Source organism: Ochotona princeps, chromosome 11, assembly GCF_030435755.1.
Source record: "Ochotona princeps isolate mOchPri1 chromosome 11, mOchPri1.hap1, whole genome shotgun sequence".
Lineage (NCBI taxonomy): Eukaryota > Metazoa > Chordata > Mammalia > Lagomorpha > Ochotonidae > Ochotona > Ochotona princeps.
In genome coordinates, this window is record NC_080842.1 from 70,302,826 (window position 1) to 70,327,197 (window position 24,372).

The 24,372-nt window shown below is 56.2% G+C and overlaps 1 protein-coding gene across 1 annotated transcript in view; it reads left to right on the forward strand.

Moving 5' to 3' along the window:
* WDR1 (WD repeat domain 1) overlaps positions 1–18,311 on the forward strand; it is a 34,614-nt gene extending 16,303 nt beyond the window's left edge. The window contains exons 6-15 of the mRNA XM_058670302.1: positions 5,241–5,318; positions 5,495–5,575; positions 5,844–6,077; positions 8,333–8,425; positions 9,559–9,710; positions 10,840–10,927; positions 13,568–13,678; positions 14,998–15,171; positions 15,457–15,601; positions 17,187–18,311. Of these exons, the coding sequence (XP_058526285.1) occupies positions 5,241–5,318; positions 5,495–5,575; positions 5,844–6,077; positions 8,333–8,425; positions 9,559–9,710; positions 10,840–10,927; positions 13,568–13,678; positions 14,998–15,171; positions 15,457–15,601; positions 17,187–17,293 (1,263 nt within the window). The 3' untranslated portion in view covers positions 17,294–18,311. The remainder of the gene's footprint in view (positions 1–5,240; positions 5,319–5,494; positions 5,576–5,843; positions 6,078–8,332; positions 8,426–9,558; positions 9,711–10,839; positions 10,928–13,567; positions 13,679–14,997; positions 15,172–15,456; positions 15,602–17,186) is intronic.
* Positions 18,312–24,372: the final 6,061 nt, after the last annotated feature.

The window sequence follows — 24,372 nt, forward strand, 5'->3', positions numbered from 1 at the left end:
AGGTGCATGGGGGCCTCTGCATCAAGGGTCGTAGCTGTGGGTAGGGCGCTCGAATGCAGGGTGGTGGCAGTGCCCAGCCCAGCCCCAGGCTGGACCCTCAAGGTCAGATCTGAGCGAAGCCAATGATGAAGGCTGGGCAGTTCTCTGCTGGGGCTGCCTTTCCCAGTCAGGCTGGTGTACAGCCAGGGAAGAGGCAGCTGGCACGGGCACCGGTGATGAGAACACGGCATGGCCCTCTTCCCTGGCAAATGTGTGTTTTGTGTGGGGGCTGTTTGTGGCCTTAGGGGGTGGGTAGTTGAGTGCGGGGTGTTTGGTTGGAGGTCTCAGGAGCCCCCAGGATCCATGCTTCGTGGAGCATGAGGTGAGGTAATGTCCTCAGAGCAGCTCCCGGAGGAGTGCCGTTCGCCGTTCGTTTTAATGGCCTGGCCCAGTGAGTCACAAATAGCGACAGCGCATCACCAAGAAAGGCAAGGCCAGGATGCCTGCTAAGTTGGGATTTCCAGAGGCAGAGCTTGGCTCAGGGTACAGATGGCTCTCCAAGGTTCCCCCTTGCCAGTGACCGGCCTGGACATGGCCCGGCCAGCAGTGTGGGAGGTGAACTGAGGTGTTGTGCAGAGCCTGCAGCTCAAGAGGCCCTTTGGACCACCAGCGTTCTCATCCTGCCTGCTGGGGACTGCCTAATTGCCAGGTAGTGGTGACCTGGTTATTTTGGGAGTTGTGTTGAAGGCTGCGGTTAAAAATCAATATTCTTAAGTGGAGGTGGAGGTCCTGTGTAATGGAGGGTGAGTAATGCTGAGTCAGCCAAACACCTGATCTGACCCTGTAGAGGAGGATAGGCGGGCGTGGCAGCCAGAGGCTGTGTTCCACTCTTCTGTGACACTGTTCCTGTTTCTTCACCCCCACCCATTATATGGGCTATTGTGTCGGACGGGGGGCTGTCTCTGGTGTGGATTGCCTGAAGCTTGAAGCACAGGCAGGCAGCTTTCTGTGTGCAGGTCCAGCTGGGGTACCCTTCATACATAGCACTGTGTCTCCCTCATGTCAGAGCAATGTCATGGCCCCATAGCCCCAGCCATGCAGTGAGTCCAGGGTGGGCACCACCCCTTGTCCTGGGGTTCTCCTGGCACCCCACTCACACGACCTGCCTGGGTGGCCTCTGGCACTCCAGGAAAGGAAATGATGATCCCTGGCTGTGGGGGAGGACTCTCAGGACGTTAGTGATGTGTGAGGGGTTATTCTTGGAGGAACACCTGGCTGCCTATCCCAAATGACCTGGAAGGTGTTGCCTTGGGACTCGGGGAGCTGTTGTGTGTGGATAAGGCTGCAGTAGGGAAGCCCCGAGCCACCTGTCGCCTGCCGTCTAGCCTGAGAACATTCAAGGCCATGGAGTAAGGGTGCGATAGAAAGTGCAAAGGTCGTCAGTTGTTTCTCCTTAAACCTTCGATTCTCACCACTGAGACTGCTGGGGTCAGGGCCGTCTTCACCTCCCAGCTGTGCAGGGTGTGCGGGCTGGGCCAGAGGGCAACTCTGCTCTGGAGCCATGCATCCCCTGCAGCCACACTTTCCCCTCCTCCCACTGCTGCCGGCCAGGCCCAGAAAGGCTCAGGTAACTGCCGGGGAGGGAGTGTTGTAGGGCCCTCACAGGACGCATTCAAGCTGCCACCCTGGAAAGCAGTAAGCTGTGTCTGAGTTTCAATACCTAGGGAAACACGACACTGATGAGGCCGCCCCCGAGTGGCCCCGGAAGCAGCATTTCCCAGAGGCAAGTGGGCCTGGCTCACTGCAGTCAGACTCTCCTGGGGTAGGCCTTGGGTCCCTGGGGAGTGGGGTGGCAGCTCATTGGGTGTTCACAGCACGGGAGGATGCCAGCAGGCTGCTCCAGTGCGTGGGATCCTTGGCACTCTGGATGCACAACAGGGCAGAAAACAAGCATTTCTGTCCTCCGGTCAGTGCTGTAGCCCAGGTGTCCCCATTTGCTCTCCAGGGCTGTCCTGTAGGGTCACCAGTGGGAGTGGCCGTGCTGGGAGACTCGGAGCCTCTCCTCAGCCCAGAGAACTGAGAGGCAGCAGGGAGGATATAGAGCATTCTGTTGGCCATCAGCCTTGTCTTTGTTCTCCAGGAGAGTGGCCATGGAACCAGGTGACCAGAGAGGCACGGCATAGCAGCAGTCAGAGCCTCCACTGTGCTTTTGGGGTAGGAACTGGCAGAGGATGTACAGTGCAGCCTCTCAGGGTGCCTGATGAGGAAGGCTGGCCTGGAGGCTGAGAAAGTAGAGCCACTTGTGTGACCCTGGGGGACAGGACCCCACGTCTGTGGCACTATGGTCTCTCCGGGAGCATGCATGGTGGTGGTCCCTCCCGTGTATGTGGCAGCCAGGGCAATGGGAGCGGGAGGGGACACCTTGAGCCACCAGGTAGCTGGTGTGCTCACTCTGGAGTCAGCCGCCCCGGCGGTGCTGTGGACTGCGCTGTGTTACTTATGACCCGGTTGTCTCGGGTCTTGGATTCCTCATCCTTGAGGCGTGCAGGTGGACAGCAGCAGGGCGCATTAAGTGTTCCATGGAAATTAGCTGTAGCACCTGGGGGCAGGAGTGGGCCAGGCACAAAGACCTCAGAGGTCCACATCAAAAGGTGGCCCAAGGCTGGACCTGTACAGTGGTGGATGGGTGGGGAGGAGCAGGCGTTCTGCGTGGGGAGAGTGGGGTGGGCAGCCTCAGCCAGGGGGCCGTGGAATGTGGACCCCCTCCTGTTTTCCCTGTGTGCCTGTCTTTGGACACTGGTTACTGTGAGGCTGTTTTTAGCTCTCACTTCTTTGGCTCACGAAATGTTGGCTGCTCCGCCCCATTTTAAGGGGTTATTTCAGGAACAAGCCTCAGTCTCTCCGACCCCCTGGACTCATGGGGCTTGGCTCCACATGCAGGAAATGGTGACAGAGCTAGGCTCTGGAGGCAGGGTCCCTGAGGTCACATGGTGCTCAGCCTTGAAGGGGTATCTGCTTCATGAGACAAAAGGCCTGGTCGAGGGGGCTGGGGGGCACACACGACTCTGTCGCAGCTGGTTCTGCAGGAGAAAGCAGCAGAGGTGGATGCTGTTTGAAGGGACACACACACGCTGTCATCTCCAGGCAGTCAGGGCACCCAGGGAGACACTGATGTCAGCCCATCTTGGCCATGTCACCACACTGTCGCAGGATCTGAAGCGGGTGGGGCAAGCCAGGGTAGGATCTCCGGTGAGAACTGAGCCTGTGCTTACCAAAGGAAGGAAACTGGATGATGCTCGGAGGAGACCTGTGGCTAGCTTGTTGCGTACCACAGGGGCTAGGGGAGGGGTGCCGCATACTGAAGGGGACTCGGAACACAGCCCCATCCCCTCGGGTCCAAGGCTGCCTGGGGAAGAGCAGGGTGAGTCCTGTCAGCTGACGCAGGCAGGGGCCTCGATCCTGGCAAGCACAGAGTGTGTAGCAGGGAACCCGAGTTAAGGATCTGACCTCTGGCATGGCTCCAGGCCAGGACCTGTCCAGCACCTGCCACGGCCCAAGAGCTGGTTCAGCGGAGACAGGAGCTGGCAAGCAGTGGGCACCAGGCTCAGACCTGCACAGCCCGTCTCCTCACCTCCAGGCCTGGCGGCCCTGCTGCTCTGGTGAAGTGAGGGCTCCTTGGTGACAGCAGAGGAGGCCAAAGCCCCTGGGAGGGGGGTGCCTGAGGGACTCCATTGTGGGAAGTCAGTTTTGCTTTTCCCCAGCTCCACACATCTGAGAATGCTAGGAAACAAGCGATATGGCCCAGGTCGACCTTATGATGTATGGAATGAATGTACTAAAGAGGCATGGCTGACTGAACGCCAGACTAGGAGGCTGTGTCCAGTTCTGGAAGCAGGACAGCTGCGCCATCAGCACCTGCGGTGGCCCGGCCCATGGGGCCTCACGGTGTTCCTGGGTGCAGCAGTGGGAGGAGAACACTGTGTAGCCCACCTTACTAGTGGCGTTCATCCCTCCCAAGGACCCCATTCTGCCTGCCTGATTTTGAAACCACCCTGTGCTTTGTCGCTGACCATTGAGGGCAGTGACAGCCCTACAGAACTCACTACAGTGAGCTGGAAGGGCAGTAGGCCGGCCCGCAGCTGCAGCTGTGCCTATGGTGGCACTCAGGGACTCTCAGGTAGCCAAATAGTTGAGTGTCAGCATCAAGGAGCAGCTTACCTGCTGGTTGTGCCAGGCCTCTCGGGCTATGAGGGGCAGCTCCAGCTTTGGCTCGCAGTGACTCCCTGGCCTGGGTGCTTGGGAGGCCGACTCTCTTTCTGGGTGTGCATTTCTTATCAGGGGAGCGAGTGCGGTGTCCCTGGGGGGGGTCATTCACTCTACTGTTGTGACAAACTGCGGTTGGTCACTTCCTGTGTTTCCCAGACTGCACAGAGGACCACAGGCCAAGGACTTGAGCCAAAATGCCTTGCAGAGTCAGATGCCCGTGGTGGGGGTGTCGTGGGGCGTGAGCCTTCTGAGTTCTGCTTGGTCTCCTCCAGACTCCGAGAGTCAGGTCCACATCTCCCTCTCACCGAGCACCAACCCTTGGACACATCGGCAAAGACCATTTCCAGAGGAGGCTGCATTCATGGCGCCTAGGACTCTCACAGTCTTCTCGTACGTCGTTCACCGTCCTTCCACCATGCAGCTTGCACCCCAGTGATGCGGGGGACCTGAGCAGTGGCAGGGCTACAGTGCGTTGAGTTCTCTCCCTACAGGTGTGGCTGTCTGCCCACTGAGACAACTGACCCACCTGCCAGAGGAGGCCAGAGTGGGCACCTGCAGGCTGAAGCTGGGGTGGGTTGTTGCTGTTGGCAGGGGGCTTTAGTGGGCCATTCTGCAGTCCTGACTGTTCACTGGGGAAGGAGGGGGTTCTTTTGCTTAGTCAGGTAGGGGATTCCCCTGAGGGCATTTCCTGGTGCTCTGCATTTGATTCCTGATGAAAATCAGACTGTTGGTCCTTTTCCAAGTCAGTTCCCCAGTGAGCACGTGCGCCTGGGCACCTCTACCAGTCCGGGCTCCTGGCCTCAAGGTCCTGGCCCACTCAAAGCTGTAGGATCCAGAGGGAAGTAGGCAGATCTGGACCTCCAACCAGAGTCCAGGCTGGTGGGAGCAGCACGAGGGCTGTCTGTAAGATGTGTGCCCACCCTGTGGACGGACAGCTCCCACCGCTGTGGCCGCTGATGTTGGTTCAGACCTTACCTTCCTCTACTCTCCTGCAGGACCATGGTCGCTTTGTCAACTGTGTGCGGTTCTCTCCTGACGGGAACAGATTTGCCACAGCCAGTGCCGATGGCCAGGTAAGGGGCAGCAGGGGACTTGGTGGTGCTGGACACACAGGCCCGGGAGAGCTCCCTGCCTCCCGAGGGCGCTAGAAGCTAGTGTATAGAGCCACGGACTGTTGACAATTGTGCCAGCTCTTGGGGCATTTGGGAACGTGAGCACATGATCCACTTGTATTCTTATTTCTTGAAAGATCTACATCTATGATGGGAAGACAGGAGAGAAAGTGTGTGCTCTGGGAGACGGCAAGGCCCACGACGGAGGAATTTACGCTGTGAGTAGAGGCCCTTTCCTCAGGGGAGTGGGGTTTGCATCCAACAGTCACCTTTTGAAGTTAGGCAAGAACTTGAAAGGAGGGGTGGAAGTTGGGTAAGGGTCTCGGTCACCATGAGGTGACGTGGGCAACAGAAGGCAGAGCAGCAAACTGGAAGCTGGTCCTGCCCCTGCCTCGGGTGTGTCCCTGCTAGAAGGTGGGTGGGGATAGGAAGCTGTGGTCAGCTGTTGTCTGGAATCCTCTGACGCATGACATGCTGTTTGTGTAGGTTAGTTGGAGTCCGGATAGCACTCACTTGCTTTCTGCTTCCGGAGACAAAACCTCCAAGATTTGGGATGTCAACGTGAATTCTGTGGTCACCACATTTCCCATGGGCTCTAACGTCCTGGATCAGCAGCTGGGCTGCTTGTGGCAGAAGGACCACCTCCTCAGTGTCTCCCTCTCGGGCTACATCAACTACCTGGACAAGAACAACCCCAACAAGCCCCTGCGTGTGATCAAGGTAGGAGTGGCTCTGCCCCAGGGCAGGCGCGACCAAGATGGGCAGCCTGGGGTCGGGGGAGCGCAGTTTGAGTAGACACTGCCAAGGTGTCCAGACTCCCTGGCCCTCACTCAGGTGGAAGTCCATGGGTGGTACCTCCCAGGAGCAGCCAAATGCTGAGTGTTGGGCAGGGCTGGGAGCCTCCTGGAGGAAGAAGATGTGCAGCTGACCCTGTGCATGGCTTTGTGTGTGACTTAGCTTGAGGGAGACGCAGCAGGGAAGCCTGCTGGAGTACAGGAAACAGCCCAAGTGCTGAGGGCCTGGGCAGGCACAGAGGTTGTCTCCAACCCCTCTGCTGGCTCCCGGGGGCCAGAGGCTGCAGGGTCTCATGCTGTCTAGGTGGGTCCCGCTTTCCCCCATCCACCCCAGCCATGGTTGACGTCTGGTGACTGTAGCCAGGTAGGTAGAAGCTCCAAGCAGGGCCTCCTCAGGTCTGCAGGGTCACTGCTGTAGGCTCTGATGACTGAGCTGCAGTCCAAGGGAGCAGTCACACAGCTCCATCCTGGGCTGCTCTGCATCCTGGCAGCTGGAACCTAGCCCTTCCCTTACCAGCTGCTGAACTGTGGCTGTGCCACAAAGGGACAGAGCCCTGCAGCATTAGTGTGACCAGCTGGGAACAGCCCCCGGGTGCCCAGCCCAGCATGCTCTCTAGCAGGTGCCACCTTAATCGTCGCCCCCCTTACAGCTGGACCTTGGTCACAAGGAAGGGTCCCATGCTGCTTGTATGAAATTCCTGGACACCTGCTTTGTTTTTTGTGTGAGGTTCCCTGAACACAGGGAATGAGGAGCTCCTTTATGTAGGGGTTCCTAAAGATAGGGAGGCTGGCACCTCGGGGAGCTTTCTAAGACCACGCTGCCTTGTGACGGTGACAAACTGCACATGCGATACAGTCCTTGCTGTGAGTCGCCCTGCCCAGGAGAGCTGTCTCCCAGGGCTGCCCACAGCAGTGAGCACCAGCTGTGCCGGTTCTGGGTCTGCCACCCTAGGACCACGTGCATGTCTGCTTGCCCTGCTGGGGGTCATGCGGGACCAACCACCTCAGCTCCGAGCTAGATGGTGCTGGCCGTGTCAGCTTGGAGAATAACCTGGGCTCTTACGGTGTCGACAGTGAAGCTCACGTCACGGTTCTCACACCACACATGAAACACTGAAGGCGTTTGGTGCTGGACACAGGCTGCCAGGGTTTCTAAGCCGCTTGCAGGAGCTGGAATGGCAGTTTCTGTCCTAGCCACATGTTACCTGTGGCCTGGCTGGCCCCACGGAGTTCAGACAGGGTCTCTACTACCTTAGGGTTGCAGTGAGAGCCATGCTGCCCCATCTTGTTCAATACCCCAGCTCACAGCAGGGACACCTGTGACATCTGAGGGTGAGAGCTGAGAGCTGGCATTGAGGGAGTTCCAAGAGAGGTGGTACTGCAGGCGGTAAGTGTGCACATAGGCCCCCCCCCCCCCCCAGCAGGCCAGGTGGCCCCTGCACTACTAGTGACACCTGCCAGGCTGAGGTTCCACATGGGAGGTCACAGGCCTGTGCTGCATGAAAAGCCGGTCCCTTGCTGGAGCACGGAATGGAATGACTCACTGGCTCCTCACTGGCTCCCCAGCCCTGAAGAAAACTGCCTGTACCTCCTCCCAAGATCAATGCTGCGTTGTGGCAGCAAGTGGGGCACCACACGTTTGGGAGTTCCTGGACAAAGCTCCGGACAGGAGTGCCAGCTGGTAACGAAGCGCTACTGGCAGAGTTGGGCCTGGCCGCAGCCAGGGTGAGGACTGTGGTCAGACCACACCCAGGCAGCAGATGGTAAAGAGGCTGTGTGCCCTCCCTGGACACAACGTGTTTTGGTAAGCTCCTGAGGCTCTTGGGCCTTTGGAGGTGCAGCCCAGGGCACATCCTCGTGTGTGACAAACAAGAGCCGCATTTCCTCCTGCAATAGCTTAGGTCACTTGGGCACAGGCCATGCACCTCCTGTGCTGGGCTTTGTTTTAGACCCGTGTAGGGTTGGGCCCCTCTGGGGAAGGGCACAGATGCTGTGGGCTCGTCAGGTGATTGGTCAGCTGGAGTAGGGGGTGGGGTGCTCACCGTCCCTGGAGTGTGCTTTTGGGCACCGGTGCCACCAGGTCTCAGCTGCTGTGTGCTGAGGGGTTCCTGTGTTCCCGAGCAGCTAAGGGAAGGCCTGTGTGTCCTGGGCTCACCCTGCCCCTGCTTCTCTCCTCCACAGGGTCACAGTAAATCGATCCAGTGTCTGACAGTGCATAAAAACGGCGGCAAGTCCTACATCTACTCGGGGAGTCACGACGGGCACATTAATATCCTTTGAGTCACAGAGCTGGTTCCAGCTGCTGGCAGAAGAGGGGAATTTCTCGTTCCCACAGTGCCAGGGGCTGGGCCAGCCAGGTGGCAGCAGCCACGGCTCCACGCTCTTGGGGACTGTACTCGTCCTAGACAGGCTCACAGCTGCAGGGCAGCCACAGCCTTGACCCCATCGGCCTGCTTGTGCAGCACACGGTGTGACAGCTGCTCTGGAAGGGTGGGTGCAGCCAGTCTGGCCCACATCAGTGGTGGAATTGCTGAAGCTCAGACACCCTCTAGTGAGTCCCCTTGGTTGAAAAGTGGGGAATGACACCGAAAGATGGGACCGTCCCCGAGGTCACAGTCCACCAGCAGCTGAAGTGGGTCAGAAACTCCAACAAGGCTGTCATGCTTCGGCAGCAGTGTCCCCTGGAGGCGTGTGTGGCCCCTTTCCAGACCCCCCATCTGAGACTTCTGATAAGGAGGGACAGCATTGTGCTTTCTCTGCATGGCCTGGCACTCCACACTCCCTCACAGAGCTGTCCCGAACCTCAGCAGCCAGATGCTTCCCACGCCACTGAGCTGGCAAGGCCATGCGTTGATTTGGTCACCCTGCTGCGTCTCTAGGCCGTGCTCTGCTCCCAGGGCCACTGCATCTCCTGAAGGCTGCCCAGGACCACACCCCACATGCCCGCCAGACCTCCCCTGTCTTGGCAAGAATTCTGTGTTCACAGATCTAGACCAGTCTCCCCACAGAAGGAGGTCTGCCCGAGAGGAAGGCAGATGAGTGTCTGCTGCACTGAACAAAAGAAGTAAATGGGAAGGGGCACGTGGAGGTGGAGTAGGGCCCGCCTGACGCAGCCAGTGGCAGTGAAGGCCCAGTGTCCTCTTGCTCTGGTGGTCACCCATGGGTCAGCCTTGGGTCCTAGCTGGGCTTCTGTCCCAGGACTGTCAGCCTTTCCTGGGAGCAGTAACCTTCATTGGAAGTAGGATTCTGCTTTGTTACTCAAGCTACAACTGAGACCAAAAAACCGGGACTCGGCATCCCCACACGGAGTCAGCCCCAGGGCCAATACTTGTGTTTCTGAACTGCCTGGATTGGGGTTCAGTCCCAGCCCTGGAAACGGGCTTTTTCTTAACCTTGCCCTACATTACTGGGATTCAGAGACTGGGGAGAATGACTCCTTTGCTGGGAAAGGCCACACGAATCAGGTGTCCAGGATGACCGTGGATGAGTCTGGGCAGCTCGTCAGCTGCAGCATGGACGACACGGTGCGGTACACCAACCTCATGCTGCGAGACTACAGGTGAGAGCAGCTGTTGGACACACCCCGGGTGCCTGGTGCGGAGCCACAGCATCTGCTTCTCCTTCCTGTCCTGAGCAGTGTTCTGTTGTCTTGTGCCGAGATGCATGTGGGCTGTGGTGTCCAGGTGACCACACAGACAGTAACCAGGTGTGGCTCTCCCCAGCCTTGGAACTGGTCACAGCCCATTCTTCAGGAATTCTGTTTCCTCATCAGAAGAGGCAGATGATCAGGAGCCTGCATCGGGCCCTTGTGAAAGTCGGGTGAGGCCCCTAGGTGCCCAGCAGCGGGCACACAGGTGCCCTGATTAGAAGACGTGCCTTTCTGGTTTTGCCCTTGTGTCCTTGGTTGCGGCCACAGAGATGGGAGAGTGCTGTTGACAATGTACCTGGAGTTGTAAATAGTTTCCTCACACTTACAACCCACCTGTCTCCCGAGGGGCAGCCTGGTGAGCCTCCAGTACACACTTCCTGCTCACAGGTGCTCATGCAGAGGAGCACCTGTGACCAGGCAAACCTCGGGAGCCAGGTATCCTCACACTGTGCTGAGGTGACCCTGCTGTCAGCACGTGCCTCGTGAACTCTTCGCTTTGGTGGGCTGCAGTGGCCTGGCTATGAGAGAACCAAGAAAAAGGCCAACCGTGGCCTTGTTGCAGGCCTGACTGGGAGCCTGGTTACACGGAGGTTTCCTCAGTTCGGTTTCTAAGTGTGTATTTGATGGCATTAGGTAAGATGAAGATGGCATATGATTTCACCAGTAGAAGTAGTTGATTCTGCCTATGGCGAGAAGGATGGCCATAACTTGGCAGGAGGCTTTGCCCAGCACACGTGGGGAAGAAGCCACAAGAGCGGGGAATGGTGGTGTGGCGGGCACTCCTCACAGATGGGAACAGAAGCTGTCCTCTGCATCTCCCTTGGCCGCCCACTTTCTCCGCCCAGGCTCCCGTGTGCTCTGACCTCTGCCCTGGGTGATGAGTCACTCCTGTACCAAGTCCATATTTTAGTAAATTGTTCTTGAGTATAGAGTACTTCCTCCTAAGACCTGAGTGGTTGGGACTTTGCAGTAAGTGCACAGCGGGTACCTGCACACAGAACTAAGTACTAAGGTAAGGTTTTATCTTTCTCTCACACAGTGGCCAAGGAGTTGTGAAACTGGATGTCCAGCCAAAGTGTGTAGCTGTTGGCCCTGGGGGCTATGCTGTGGTCGTGTGCATCGGGCAGGTATGGATCCCGCTAACCTGGGCTAGAAGGAGCAGCGGAGAGAGGGATCAGAGCTTGCGGCCATGGCTGTCTATATCCAGAGTGCACGGTTCCCACTTGACGGTGGCTCTCACCGGTGGTTTGGTTTGGCTTGATTTTGCTTGCCTTGGTTTGGTTTAGGTTTACTTGTTTTATTTGAAGGAAGTTATTTCTTTTATTCCAAAATGGCTTCACAGCCAGATCTAGGCAAGATGGAAGCTAAAAGCCAGGAACTCCATCCGGGTCTCCCACATGAGTGCTCAACTTAAGTACTTGGACCATTCTCTACTACCTTTCCTGACACTTAGCAGGGAGCTGGATTAGAAGTGGAACAGCTAGGCTGGAACCTGCCTTCACACTGGAGGCCAATGCCCAGACAGCTGCCCAGCTACTGTGCCACTGTGCTGGCCCCTCATCAGTGTTTAGGGTGGGCACTTGGTGGTATGCCAAGGATCTCCCTGATTCCTGCTAGGTGGGCAGTGCATGTCCCTGTTGTGCAGATGAGGACATTGAGGTACCTAGAGTCTGGCTAATGAGTCAGCACTGAGGTGTCCCTGGCATCTGACCACACTGAACATCTGCAGGGGGCTCCACTGAGCAGCAATTCCACCCCCATTCAAATCCCAAGCCTGCCACCCTATGGCCGTGTGACTCCTCACCCCCACCAAGCTCTGCCTTCCTCGTCCCTAACACACTCAGGAGCCTGTTGGGCGCCTGACGCCATCTTCAGTTCCTCTTACGAACAAGGAAGGTGGGGTTAGGGGCTCTGGTGGCAATCATTGTCCAGGTCACCAGAGTGTAAGGTGACCCAACTTGCGGGTCAGGGCTGCTCTGACCCCACAGCTGGGGCTTATGCCCACTGGGAGTCTCCCGCACACTGTTCCTGTCAGAATTTCTGGGATAAAGGACCCTTGCCTGGGATGCTCAGTGACCCACTTTGAACAGACTTCTTGGTAGCAGAGGCCGTCTGCCTACAGCGTGTAGATCAGGGAAGGCAGGTGGTGGCTGAGGCCCCACTGGCAGAGCAACCAAGCCTGCCACAGAAAGCTGCCCTTCAGGCCCAGCCTGCGCCTCTGCGCTCTGAGAACTGAATTGCTCTGGCCAGACTGGATTGCTGTGTGTCCTAGATAGTGAGAGTTCCCTGCCAAGTCATTATCGCCACAGCCTGGATGACCAGTGGGGCACAAAAACCCCAAGGGGTAGGCGCCCCAGGGGGGCGGGGGGACCTGGCTTCTGCTGGCCTGCTCAGCAACCTGGTGTCTTCTTGGGTAAAGCCGTGGTCACACAGGCTCTCCCTGTTCAAGAATCACCGAGGAGGTCGCAGCAGGTTCCACCCAGTGCCTCCCACCAGGAGGTACTGACAGGGACCCTCAGCAGGGGGGTAGGTCCCAGGACCCCTAGGACTCTGACTTGCATGGTTTTGCCCTGTCATACCGCTGCTCAGCGGGGTCTCCACGGGCACCTCTGTGGCCTGCTCCAGGTGGGGTTGTACTGCAAGGCTCCTTGTCATGGGTCATGGGGCCAGGAGTGTGTCCAAAGGGACCTGAGAGTTTAGATAAGCAGACAGCCTCAGGTCTCACATCAGACTAAGAACGTGCTTTGCCTATCAGGTACATTGTCCCTGCCAAGTCGGGAGATGGGGAGGGGAGCATTCCCCGAGCTTTGTCATAAGTGGGCGATTATAGTCAGAGATTCAGGGGTCCTCATAGCACAGAGCTAGGCTTGGCTCGTTGGCCCCATAAGGGCTGTTGGAGCCCAGCCCTGCGGTGCGAGCTCTTTCCCGTTTCCACCCATACAGTGGGGCCGCTGACCTCTGAGGGGCCCGAGCGCTTGGAGCATGTCCATGCCACTAGTGGGCACAGACATGCTTTGTTTACTGTCACTGAGCCCTGCTTGCCCCGAGCCTGGAGTCCCAGTCTCATGAGATCCATCTGGGAAACTGAGGCCAAGATGATTTGTGAACTCGCCCTCCAACACTGGTGGCTGGGGTCAGCTCTGCCTCAGGTCCTGGACTCCTGCACTGGTCTGGCGTTGCCATGGCAGAGCAGGGGAATGCACACTGCCTGCTGTGGGTTGGGAGGTGGAGAGCAGCCCGTGTCCTGCTGCAAGGCCAACAGGCCACTCCTCCATCCTCAGACTGGTCTTGCTCAGGCGGGAGAGCAAAGAGCTGCTGTGGACTCAGGAGTTGCAGTAGTGCTGCTGAACTGCCAGTACTCGGAGCAGGTGCTCAGGCCGAGTCCCCAGTGTGTTCCCAGTGCCACAGGCACCAGTGCCGAACGAGGCTGCCCAGGGGCCCTGGCTGCTGCTTGCAGTGAGGAGCCTGTCACAGCGCTTCCACAGCTGCACAGAGCTGTGATGCATCCCAGCCTTCTGTCCGCTTGGGGAGCACTGAGTTCAGCTGAGGCCATTTTATGTGCACTGTGTCTGGACAGCGTGGAAACCTCAGAAGACTCTCCTAGAACTCAGTGTCTGGTGATGACAACAGACCTTTTGTTGAGACACTGAGCAGGAGGGCCTGGAGCTGACCCACTTGACTGATGAGGGAAGAAGCAGCTCCTGCCCACAGCCACATGCCACAGGACCTCCAGGGCTATGCCCTGACCAGCTGCCCATGTCCTGCAGGTGGTGCTCCTGAAGGACCAGAAGAAGTGCTTCAGCCTCAACAACCTTGACTACGAGCCCGAGGTCGTGGCGGTGCACCCCAGCGGCGATGCGGTGGCTGTTGGGGGCGCGGTAAGGCCCTTTCCTTTCCCTCATGCCCTGCTTCCTCCTAGCCAAGCCGTCGGAGTGTGACAGTAAGGCCTAGGGCTGCGAGGAAATGGCTCTCCAGCCTACTGGCCAGGGTGTGAGCCTTTTGTGGTGGCCTGTCGGCCTGGCCCCCTGACCCCCACAAGGACCCCAGCCCTTTAGTGAGACCACTGCAGCAGGGCAGCCAGTAGCGCTAGAGGTGTAGACCTGTGGCCTCCAGCTGGAGCCCCTGGGATGGGCAAAGGGGGAGTGAGCCGGCGGGGAGGGGGTGGGCGTGCTGCAGCTGTTGCATGCGCAGCTGCTGCTGGGTGCTGAGAGCGGCCTGGTCTGTAATGTAGCCAAGGTATCCCCTGTCTTGGGGAAGCCTGAGCTCCCCGGGTACTGCACGAGAAGTCAGCATCCCGGGGTGCTGGGTGCCTGGTGGGGCACTGCTGAGAAACTTGTTGACCTGATTTCCCAAGAGTTTTGGCTTCCACTTGCCCACCGAGTAACTCACACCCTTTAGTAGCCAGAGCTTGTGGGTTAGGAGTGGTCACCATCAAAAGGTCCTGTTATGGACACCCCGTATTATCCTCCTAGCCCTAGGAGGGCAGTCCTGCCATTAAGTGGCCTGCCCTTAACTCCTAAGGGAAGCAGGTGCCTGCCAGGCTGTTTACCCCGAGCTGGCCAGACTCCAGGTCCAGCTAGCCGGCACAGAGCCAGCTGTGCACCCACAGGGGCCTTTCTTTGCTTGGCGCCAGGCTCAGGAAACAGTACAAACAGTAGCATCAACTCTGACAGGCTCCCCTCAGCACACCCACCAAACTGTCCCAGCTCTAGCCTCAAAAAGCTGTGCCCGGGGCCTGCTGCCTCAGGCTGTGGGTCCACTAGGCAGTGTCATCCTACAGTGCTTCCACTGGGGTCAGGCCACACCCCTGGCACTGCTGCCACCAACTGCTGGTGTGTTTGGCCCTTTGGGGTTCTGTGGAGTTGCTGTGGCCAGTTGTAGCTGCTTTTGTACTTGGGGGTTCCAGAGCAGTGGCTGGCACTTGTGAGCTCTGAGACCCCCTGGAGCCCTTCTGGAGCAGCAGCCAAACAACCTGGTGACACAGGCTTGTCAGGAGGAGCTATTGGGCCAGGAGAGCTGCTGGGGCTTGCAGTGCCTTCTGTGCTGGCGGAAGGAGCTGCTCACTCCTGCGGCTGGGGCACCCCAGAGCAGGTAAGGGAGAGGCACCTTTCTGCTGACTCTCCAGCCTTCTCCCCGGCTAAAACCTGAGGTGTCATGAGTGCATGTATGAGAGTGGCTCTTGCCCGCCCACCTGCAGGACGGCAATGTCCGTGTGTACAGCATCCTGGGCACCACGCTGAAGGACGAGGGCAAGCTCCTGGAGGCCAAGGGCCCTGTGACGGATGTGGCCTACTCCCACGATGGCGCCTTCCTTGCTGTGTGTGATGCCAGCAAGGTCGTCACGGTGTTTAGCGTGGCTGATGGCTACTCGGTAAGTGCTCGGCTGACCCTTCATCCTGTATTGGCCAGGCGGGTGCCAGTGGGCAGCAACACAGCTGCAGGGTCCTGGGCTGTGCCTTTCTGCCTGTTCTCTTGTCCTCTCAAGCAGTGGGTATCGTGGGATGCTTACCAGGAGTCAGTGAGCTTGTAAGGAAAGTGTAGAGTTGGCACCTGGTGAGCAGGGACCCACATCGCTGTCACAAGAAGGGGTGAGGGGTGACAGACGGTGACTCTGGCCTAAGTGCTGACCTCCCTGCTGCTTTCATCCTGCAACCAGGAGAACAATGTTTTCTATGGGCACCACGCAAAAATCGTCTGCCTGGCCTGGTCACCAGACAACGAGCACTTTGCCTCTGGGGGCATGGACATGATGGTTTATGTCTGGACCCTGAGTGACCCGGAGACCAGAGTCAAGATCCAAGGTGAGTCCAGGGCCCTGAGTGCTGGCTGTCCCCAGGGCCTCTAGGACAGTGACAAGCACAGAGGGTGTCAATTCTCATGCCAGCAGAGGAACCACAGGCTGCTCATTGTCAGTACACAAAACAGGTGTCATGGAAAGGGTTGCCTACCTGGCATCTCACCTGTGCCTGACCGGCTTTCCTCCCTGGCACAGGGGAATCCAGGAGGACCGTACCGTGTGGAACCTCGAGTGGGTGTTGAGTTTTCCTAGTCGCCATATTGTAAAAAGCACCAGGTGAAATTAGTAAATTTCCTTTCAAGTAGCAGAGCTCCCATCTGATGTTTCAGTTCCCACATGCTCTGGCTAAACCAGGGTGAAGACTGGCCCCGCACATGGCTGGCAGGGGCCCAGTTACTTGGGCCACGAGCCCTCCCTCCCAGCATCTGTGCTAGAGGGAAGCTGCAGTCAGCAGAGCCAGGCATTGAACCCAGTTGAGTGTGGGCCGTAGCTGTTGCAGCTACTCCTACAGCGATTTTGTATCACCATTTCCTCCTGGGGCAGAGGGTGAAGGTCCCCAGTCAGGTGCAGCTGTTGGAGCTTTTCCATTTTTGGATTTTCAAAGTGGGGATCCCCAGCCTGTGAAGTTGGGGCACTTAATCCCCAGTGTTTGAGATAAGAAACCCTTGACCAGTGGCCCATTCCCCACATGTCCTGTGGCTGTGGCTCTGGGTGAGCATTCACACCATCCTCTCCCAAGCCACTGCCTCTCCAGCTGCTGCTGCTCTTGATCTGGCTGCCTTTTGTGTGAGATGTAAATGAGACCGTTTCCTGTTTAAAAGCAGTTCTGAGTCCATCACTGTAGCAGTTCCCAAGCTGCAGGAGAGGGTGGGCACCTGGTGCTGGGACGAGCAGAGATGCAGAGCCCATGAGCTGCTCTGGCAAGGGAGATACTTAGTGCGATGAGATCTGGCAGGTTCATGAATGCAGCAGATCAGCACCAAGATGGAACACATGCTGGGCTGGGGGTGGGGTACGGGTTTGCTGGATTGGGGGCTGGGGAGTACCTGACCCATGATTGGCCATGGTCCACCCAGGTGCACTTGGGTGAGTTCTCACCTGGGGATGCAGCACTAAGCTGTGCCTCGTAGTCAGGGTTGGCATTGGTGACACCCCAGTGCTGTGGCTCTCAGCGTGCTGAGGTTCTTGGCATAAGACCAGACAGCTGAGCTCACCAGGGCCTACCTCAGCTTCAGCCCAGTTCTGGTGGCTGCCCAAGGCTAGACACACAGAGAGCCGGCACTCCCTGGAGCTAAGGGCCCCTCCCTGGACTTCAGGGGAATAATGGCTATACAAAAAGCTGCAGGTGCACAGGCATGGCTCTGGTTATAATGGAGTCTAGGCTACAGGCACCGTCTGGGGCAGTGCCCTGGGCAGCACCTTGCTCGGTGCCTCCCTTTGGTGTTAATACCACAAGCAGACCATGTTTTGTCTGCTGCTGGGGCGACGACACTAGAGGTTGTCAGGACTTGAGAGAGATGTTTGGCACCTGGTAGGCAGAGGCCAAGAGGCAGGGAAGTCTGTCTGCTTAAACACTGCCCTTCTCCCAGATGCACACCGGCTACACCATGTCAGCAGCCTGGCCTGGCTGGACGAGCACACCCTGGTCACGACCTCACACGACGCCTCTGTCAAGGAGTGGACAATCACCTACTGAGGAGCCTGGCCTCTGCCCGACCGAATCAGGGACTAGCATTTCACTGCAGCCCATCAGATTTCTCTAACTGTCTCTGTAACAGTCCCCGCCCCGCCCCAGCATGGGGAGCCCCTCCGTGAGTACCCCCGTGTCTGCAGGGAGCTCATGTCTGTACACATCCTTCTGAAAGCTTTAGACAGTGACTATTTGCACATGGAAAATAAAGCAAGCACTTGAACAAAGTGTGGAGCGTAACTAAACCCGCAGCCCAACCAGACCTTGAGGATGTGGAACATTCCAGAGGCACAGCCTCAGAAGCACAGCCAGAGACCCCAGGCCCCTTGCCTCCCGCTGTGGCACTTGCTGCCCATCAGGGAGGTTGTACAGATGAGCGAGCCCTGGCTCCCACCTCCTTGCTGCAGCACAGTGCTGTTCTGGAGAGAAGGGAGCGCTCTGTCGAGCCCATGTCCAGCTCTTCCCTGGTGTGTGCATGTCACAGCACGCGGATGCCCCCAGGAAGCCACCTCCGGACCCCTGGGGACGAACGCATCAACCCTGGATGAAGTTTCATTGTCCGGTTTTGTGCTTGGTTTTAATAATGGAGTTGTGGGATTTGTTTTTCTTTTTTTTTTAATGTAACTTAGCTGTTGTCCGTCGGTGTTTACAAGCCGGTGTGCTGGCGGCACCAGGCCCCAGCATTCAGAGCCCCTGTTAGCCAGACTGAGGTATCCTGGCAACCACTCATCATGCTTTGGTGTTTTCCTGTCTTTCTCTCTGCTTTGGCCCCCAACAGCAAAGATTAATTTAAGGGCAAAGATAATGTCGCTGTAACCTAATCTGTTATTGTTTTACCTTTCTTTTTCAGTGCAGAAATTAAAGTAAGTATAAATTATAGCACGGTGGTTGGGCATTTCTTTGCGTGTGTCGGGATCACTGGTAAATGTTGGCTGAGTACAATCCCTTTCCCTTGCACTTGTGAAAACACTTTGAGCGCTTTAAGAGATTAGACTGAGAAATAATTAAATATCTTTTCTCTTCATTGTGAATCACTGACTTTGTGTGATGTGGGCCAGTTGGGGCAAGGGATTTTGGTGGGACCCTCTTAGCTTTAAGCATCTCATTCAGGAGAGATGGGCAGAACCCCAGGCTTGCTGTATTCCCTTGTGTTCGAAGGAGACTCCGGACCTCTGTCCCCCCAAGACAGTGGCTGGGCTGCATCCCTCTCCCAGGTGACATCCAGAACACCCCCACCCCTGCCTCGGAATCTTGGTCGTCTGGGGTTTCTAATGCTGCTGACTTCAAGAAAGGATTCACGTGCAGTTAGATGTTGAACTACATTCCCAGAGTAAATTGCCAGGTGAATTCAAGCAAATTGTGGGGCGGGAAGCAGAAAGCCCAAGTTGGCAATCCCATGAAGACATCTGTGTCCCAAGGGCTTGCCATTCAGTTAGGAAGAGGAAATGAAATGTCAGTCTCTAATATGTGAAGCTGGGGCTACCCCAAAACAAATTCTAGAAACACATTCGGGCCCCTAGCACTTATGTGGGGCACCTGGATGGAATGTCTGGCTTCTGGCTTCGGTTTGGCCCAGCACCAACCATTGTGGCCACTTAGGAAGTAAGCCAGGGGATGGAAGATTCTCTGTTGCCCTGCCCTTCAAGTGAAAATTTTTAAAAAAACAAATTTATACATATTTTGATACATTTCCTCGTGATCTTTTTGATAGCCCTTACACATATAACATGTTATTTTTAGTACAGATGTATCCCAAATATTGCATACACATTGAACCCTTAAAAATTATTCATTGCTAAACTGCTTCAGATATACCAGGGCATCCTGTACTTAAAGTTGGTGCTAAGTCTAGCAACGCTGTTATTAGTCCTGTTATTAGCCTCAAAGCAGTCCTACGAGGCGTAGGTGCTGCTCCCCTGGTAGCAGGTGCAGAAACTGAGAATTAGCAGCAGGGTAATTTTGTGTAAATGAGCTCCTGCAGGGAGTACAACTCAGACTTGAAATTCAGCCCATCCAACACGGAATCCTCTGTGGGAGTGCCTTGTGCAGAGCTGACTCATAACCAGAGGTGGCAGTCACAGGCACCAAGTGCTTCCCGGGAGAACAGCCACAATGGGAAGCAGAGCCTGCAGTTCACTGTCTGGCAGCACACAGATGGCAGCTGGCAGGGTTAACCTGAAAGTAAGTGAACCAAGCAGCCATTGGCCTAGATCTTGGTAGGATTAGGGAAACCAAGAAGAGGATGGTGACTACCCAGGAGCAGCCCGAGAGGAGGCTGCTACCAAACCCGTCCTGGGTCTGCAGGTGCCATGGGAGTAAACCAGATTGGGTAGCAAGATTGGGGTGGGGTTGGCAGGAGGCTGGGATTCTGGAGCTTGCCACTGGCCAACAGGAAGCAGAGGGCTGGTTCACTGCATACTTTTAGCTCACGGCTGCCCCTTCAGCAGGTGGTCTCAGGTGAGGCAGCAGGTCACAGCCCACACAAAGCCATCACCATCTCACCCACCACCTTTGGGAGCTGCTCATCGTGGATGCATTAGGCAGCTCTCTCCACACTCCGGGACGGAAGCCAAAGAAGGCAGGTGTAGAAGGAGGGGCTGGTGGCCTCCACATTGGTCTGATCCAGAAGCAGGCCCCGGCTGAGTGGGGAAGTCTGGGGGACCCAGTGTCTTATCGGGATGAGCTGCTGTGCTGAATGGAATTGGCAGAATCGGGCATGTGCGCTCCATGTCCATTGGTCCCCAGATGTCCAGCCTCTGTGCAGGGCAGGCAGCTGGGATCCTGAGCCATGACAAGGAGCTGGTGGCAAAGAGGGACGCTTCACCAGTGCAGGGGTGCCAACAGTCCCACAGCAGACCACAGTGTGAGCAGGACCCAAGCCTTTGCTTCCTCAGCCCTCCAGTATCTTCCCGCTTGTGCCCACCGTAGAGCAGCCCTGTGTACCAACGGACAGAAAGGATGCATGCACACTCATGTCTCCATTTTGCAGAAGAAGCATGGCAAGGGCTCCCATCTCCGAGGACTGGGTGGGATTGCACAGGGTAGCCCGTGGAGAGCCCCAGATCAAAGCCATCACAAGTGCTGGCCGCCATGTGTTACTGTAGATGTGACCTTGAGCCCGGGAAGAAGCTGCCTTCTCACTGCCTCGGCCCTGGGTTCGGCTGCCCGTCCCATGGTAACAACACACGTGGCCTGTTGTCCTGGCACACAGACGGACAAACTTCCACTTGCAAAGCCATCTGTAAGGGGTTCACTCATCTCCATGTCTAGATATGCACTTTGGTCTGACTTGCCGAGCCCTGGACAGCCAACCTCCAAGCCAAGGCCTCTTCCTCCCTCCTCACTGGCCCCGCCCAAATCCTGGAAGTGATCAGTGCACACTCGCTGCCCGTGCTGTGGCCAACAACCTCTCTGAGACTTAGTAACTAGCCAATCCCCATTCTCTTCCCAGAGCTAGGGCCTGCTGCTGGTGGTGGGTGGGAGATCAAATAGATGAATCTCATTATTAAGAAAAAAAGCAATACTAAAGGTAAAATTCATTTTATTGGAAAGGTGGATTTTAGAAAGGAGACACAAAGATTTTCCATCTGCTTCCCAAGTGGCCACAACAACCAAAGCTGAACCTCTCTGAAGCCAGGAGTTTGTTCCGGATCTCTCATGCAAGTACAGAGCCCCAAGGCTCTGGGACATCCTCTGCTATTTTCCCAGGCCGCAGGCAGGGAGCTGGATGGGAAGTGGAGCAGCTGGGATACAAACCAGTGCCCATATGGGATGCCAACTCTGCAGGTAGAGGATTAGTTTGCTATGCTACCGTGCCACTTTTCCCCTCCCCTGCTTTTTTAAAGATTTACCTCAACTGACGAATCCTCCACCTCAGTGCCAGCATTTGTACACAAAGACAAGGGGGCTCCTCACTTGCCTTTGAGGTCACACAGCTTTGAGGCTGAGATGACCTGGTGAACCACAGGTGAGCTGGCATTCTTGACCAACAGTGTAAGGTGCATGGTGATGCAGGGAGCTCAGGGGCTCGTGGAGCACCCAGCGGCACCCAACTGGGGAGCACAGATGGGGGCACAATCACCTGCCTTGTGTGTTCCGGAGGTGCCGGGTGTTCCTTCGCAGCCTGGCCCAGAGTTGGTTCCGTGAGCCTATTTTACTGCCTTGCCAGTCTTGCATCCCCTCTGGTTTTCTGGGGTTCACCAGCTGCAGTGCTTAGCTGAGAACAGCAGAGGGCAGCTTCAGACCTCTGCTGGGTAACTGGCTCCAGCAGAGGGACGGAGATGGGGCAGGCCAGCCCTGTCTGCCTGGGCCTGCCTGCAGCTCTGTGTACTGGCCTCCCTCCCTCACCAGCCAGATGCACATGCTGGGAGAAGTGGGCAGAAAGGAACAGCTTCCCCTTGAACCTGCAGGGCCCTGCAGGAGTGCAACCACCCTTTTGTCTCACCTGCTTTGTCAGAGAAGGACTGGCAGGAAACTGCTTTGCAATTATCTTGTTTTAGATAAGCTGAGAAGATAGTGGCTCCTAGTAGGGACTACTCCAACTCCCAGCAGGCCCACACAGGAGCACCATCCCGTAGGGGTGAGTCCTGGCCCAGCCTCAGGCAGGGCGGGAGGGAGCTGGCTGATGCTTCCCAGGACCTGGCTCCTCACCACCCTCCGTTCCGTAGCTTCCAGAAAGACCTCCTGGTCCAAAGAGATGCTCATCGATTATGCTGAATTAATGCATCATTCTCTCCTTTTTCTTCGAACCACCTGCCTCAGTATCTCAGTTTTTTAAAGATTGGTTTCTTTTGTTCACTCGCCCAGTTGGTCACAGTGAGAAGAACTAGGGCCAGCTGAAGCCAGGAGCTTCTTCTGGTCTCCCATTTGCATGATTGGGGCGCTAACACTTGGGCCATGCTCCTTTACTGTCCCCAGGCCATGATCAGGGAGTTGGATAGGAAGTAGACACCCTAGGGCGCCACAGCAGCAGCCCTGGTATTTCAGTATTAGCAGGATGTTCCCCACTGTACCCAACAAGGGCAAACTCAAAGGGACACATTCACCACACTACCAGGGTTCTAGGTAAGCAGTTTTCTTCAAAGTGCAGTTCAAGACCACCTGCATCAAAAAGTTCTTGGAAAAACAGGGATTCCCATGATTTGGTCAAATTAAGATATTGCAAACGAAGCTGAAATCAAAGCAAAGGCAGCTTATTTGTGTTAGAGTCGATTTGCAAATCAGGAACCAGGCTTCATCAGAATAAACAGTGTTCTATGAAGAAAACCTCAACTTGGATGATTGCAATGAGAAACTAGTCCCTGTGACCCAGCATTCCTTGGGGGTGATGAGCAGGACTGGGACAAGTCCAGCACTGGTCATGCCGGCTGTGTATGCGGCTGTTGGATCCAGAGGATCAGGGGACGGTATTCCTCCAATACCGTCATTCTGGTATTTCTTTTTTTTTTAAGATTTTATTATTATTGGAAAGCCGATATACAGAGTGGAGGAGAGACAGAGAGGAAGATCTTCCATCCGATGTTTCACTCCCCAAGTGAGCCGCAACGGGCTGGTGCGCGCCAATCCGATGCTGGGAACCAGGAACCTCTTCCAGGTCTCCCACGCGGGTGCAGTGTCCCAGTGCATTGGGCCGTCCTCGACTGCTTTCCCAGGCCACTAGCAGGGAGCTGGATGGGAAGTGGAGCTGCCGGGATTAGAACCAGCGCCCATATGGGATCCCGGGGCTTTCAAGGCGAGGACTTTAGCTGCTAGGCCACGCCGCCGGGCCCATTCTGGTATTTTTTTTTTTAAGATTTATTTATTTTATTACAAAGTCAGATATACAGAGAGAAGGAGAGACAGAGAGGAAGATCTTCCACTCCCCAAGTGAGCAGCAACGGCCGGTGCTGCGCCGATCCGAAGCCGGGAACCAGGAACCTCTTCCGGGTCTCCCACGCGGGTGCAGGGTCCCAAAGCTTTGGGCCGTCCTCGACTGCTTTCCCAGGCCACAAGCAGGGAGCTGGATGGGAAGTGGAGCTGCCGGGATTAGAACCGGTGCCCATATGGGATCCCGGCATGTTCAAGACAAGGACTTTAGCCGCTAGGCCACGCCGCCGGGCCCTCTGGTATTTCTTGAATCCTGCCAGGCATCCTTAGATTCTGGGAAAGATGGCCCTCGGGCGGGTTCCAGAACTGATGTAGTATCTGAACAGTGTCTCAGAAGGACTCAGGCAAGAAACTGTTGTTCTTTTTGACCATTCTACGGCCACTTGGACATTCATTTTTTTGTCCTGCATCCATCTCCCTGCCACTAAGAAAAAACGAGAGAAAAGACTGTAAGTTCAGCAATGAAATCAAGCAGTCCTGTACCGAAGAGCCCTAAACCAGAATCAAGCCCTACCCATCACAGGACAGTCGAGGAATGATTAGCAGCTTATTCCAAAGACAGTGGCTGTCCTATCAAGGTGAAGACAAGCTGAAGTCTGTCTGCCCAACATGATGCCCCCACAGGAGCATCCAGACACATGGTATGGTATGTGCCAGGGATCTCACTGGCATGACCTCAGGGGCCAGCAAAATTCACCTGTGGGGACAGAAGGTAGAACAGTGGCTCCTGGGGCCAGGAACTGGGCAAGGGAGTCATTGAGGGATTGGAGCTGTTCACTATCCCATATGGGCGCCGGTTCTAATCCTGGCCGCTCCACTTCCCACCAGCTTCCTGTTTGTGGCCTGGGAAAGCAGAAGAGAATGGCCCAAAGCACTGGGATCCTGCAACCGTGTGGGAGACCTGGAAGAAACTCCTGGCTCCTGGCTTCAGATAGGCTCAACTCAGCTCTAGCCGTTGCAGCCGCTTGGGGAGTGAATCAGCGGACAGGAGGTCTTTCTGTCTGTATCTCCTTCTCTCTATATATCTGCCTATCCAATAAAAATTAATAAATCTTCATATAAAAAAGAAACTATCATTGTGTTTTTGCTTTAAATATGGGTTTATTTTTATTGGAAAGGCAGACTTACAGAGAGAGAAGGAGAGACACGGAGAAAAACCTTCCATTCATTGGGTTCATTCTCCCAATGGTTTTAACGACTGGAGCCTCATCAATCCAAAG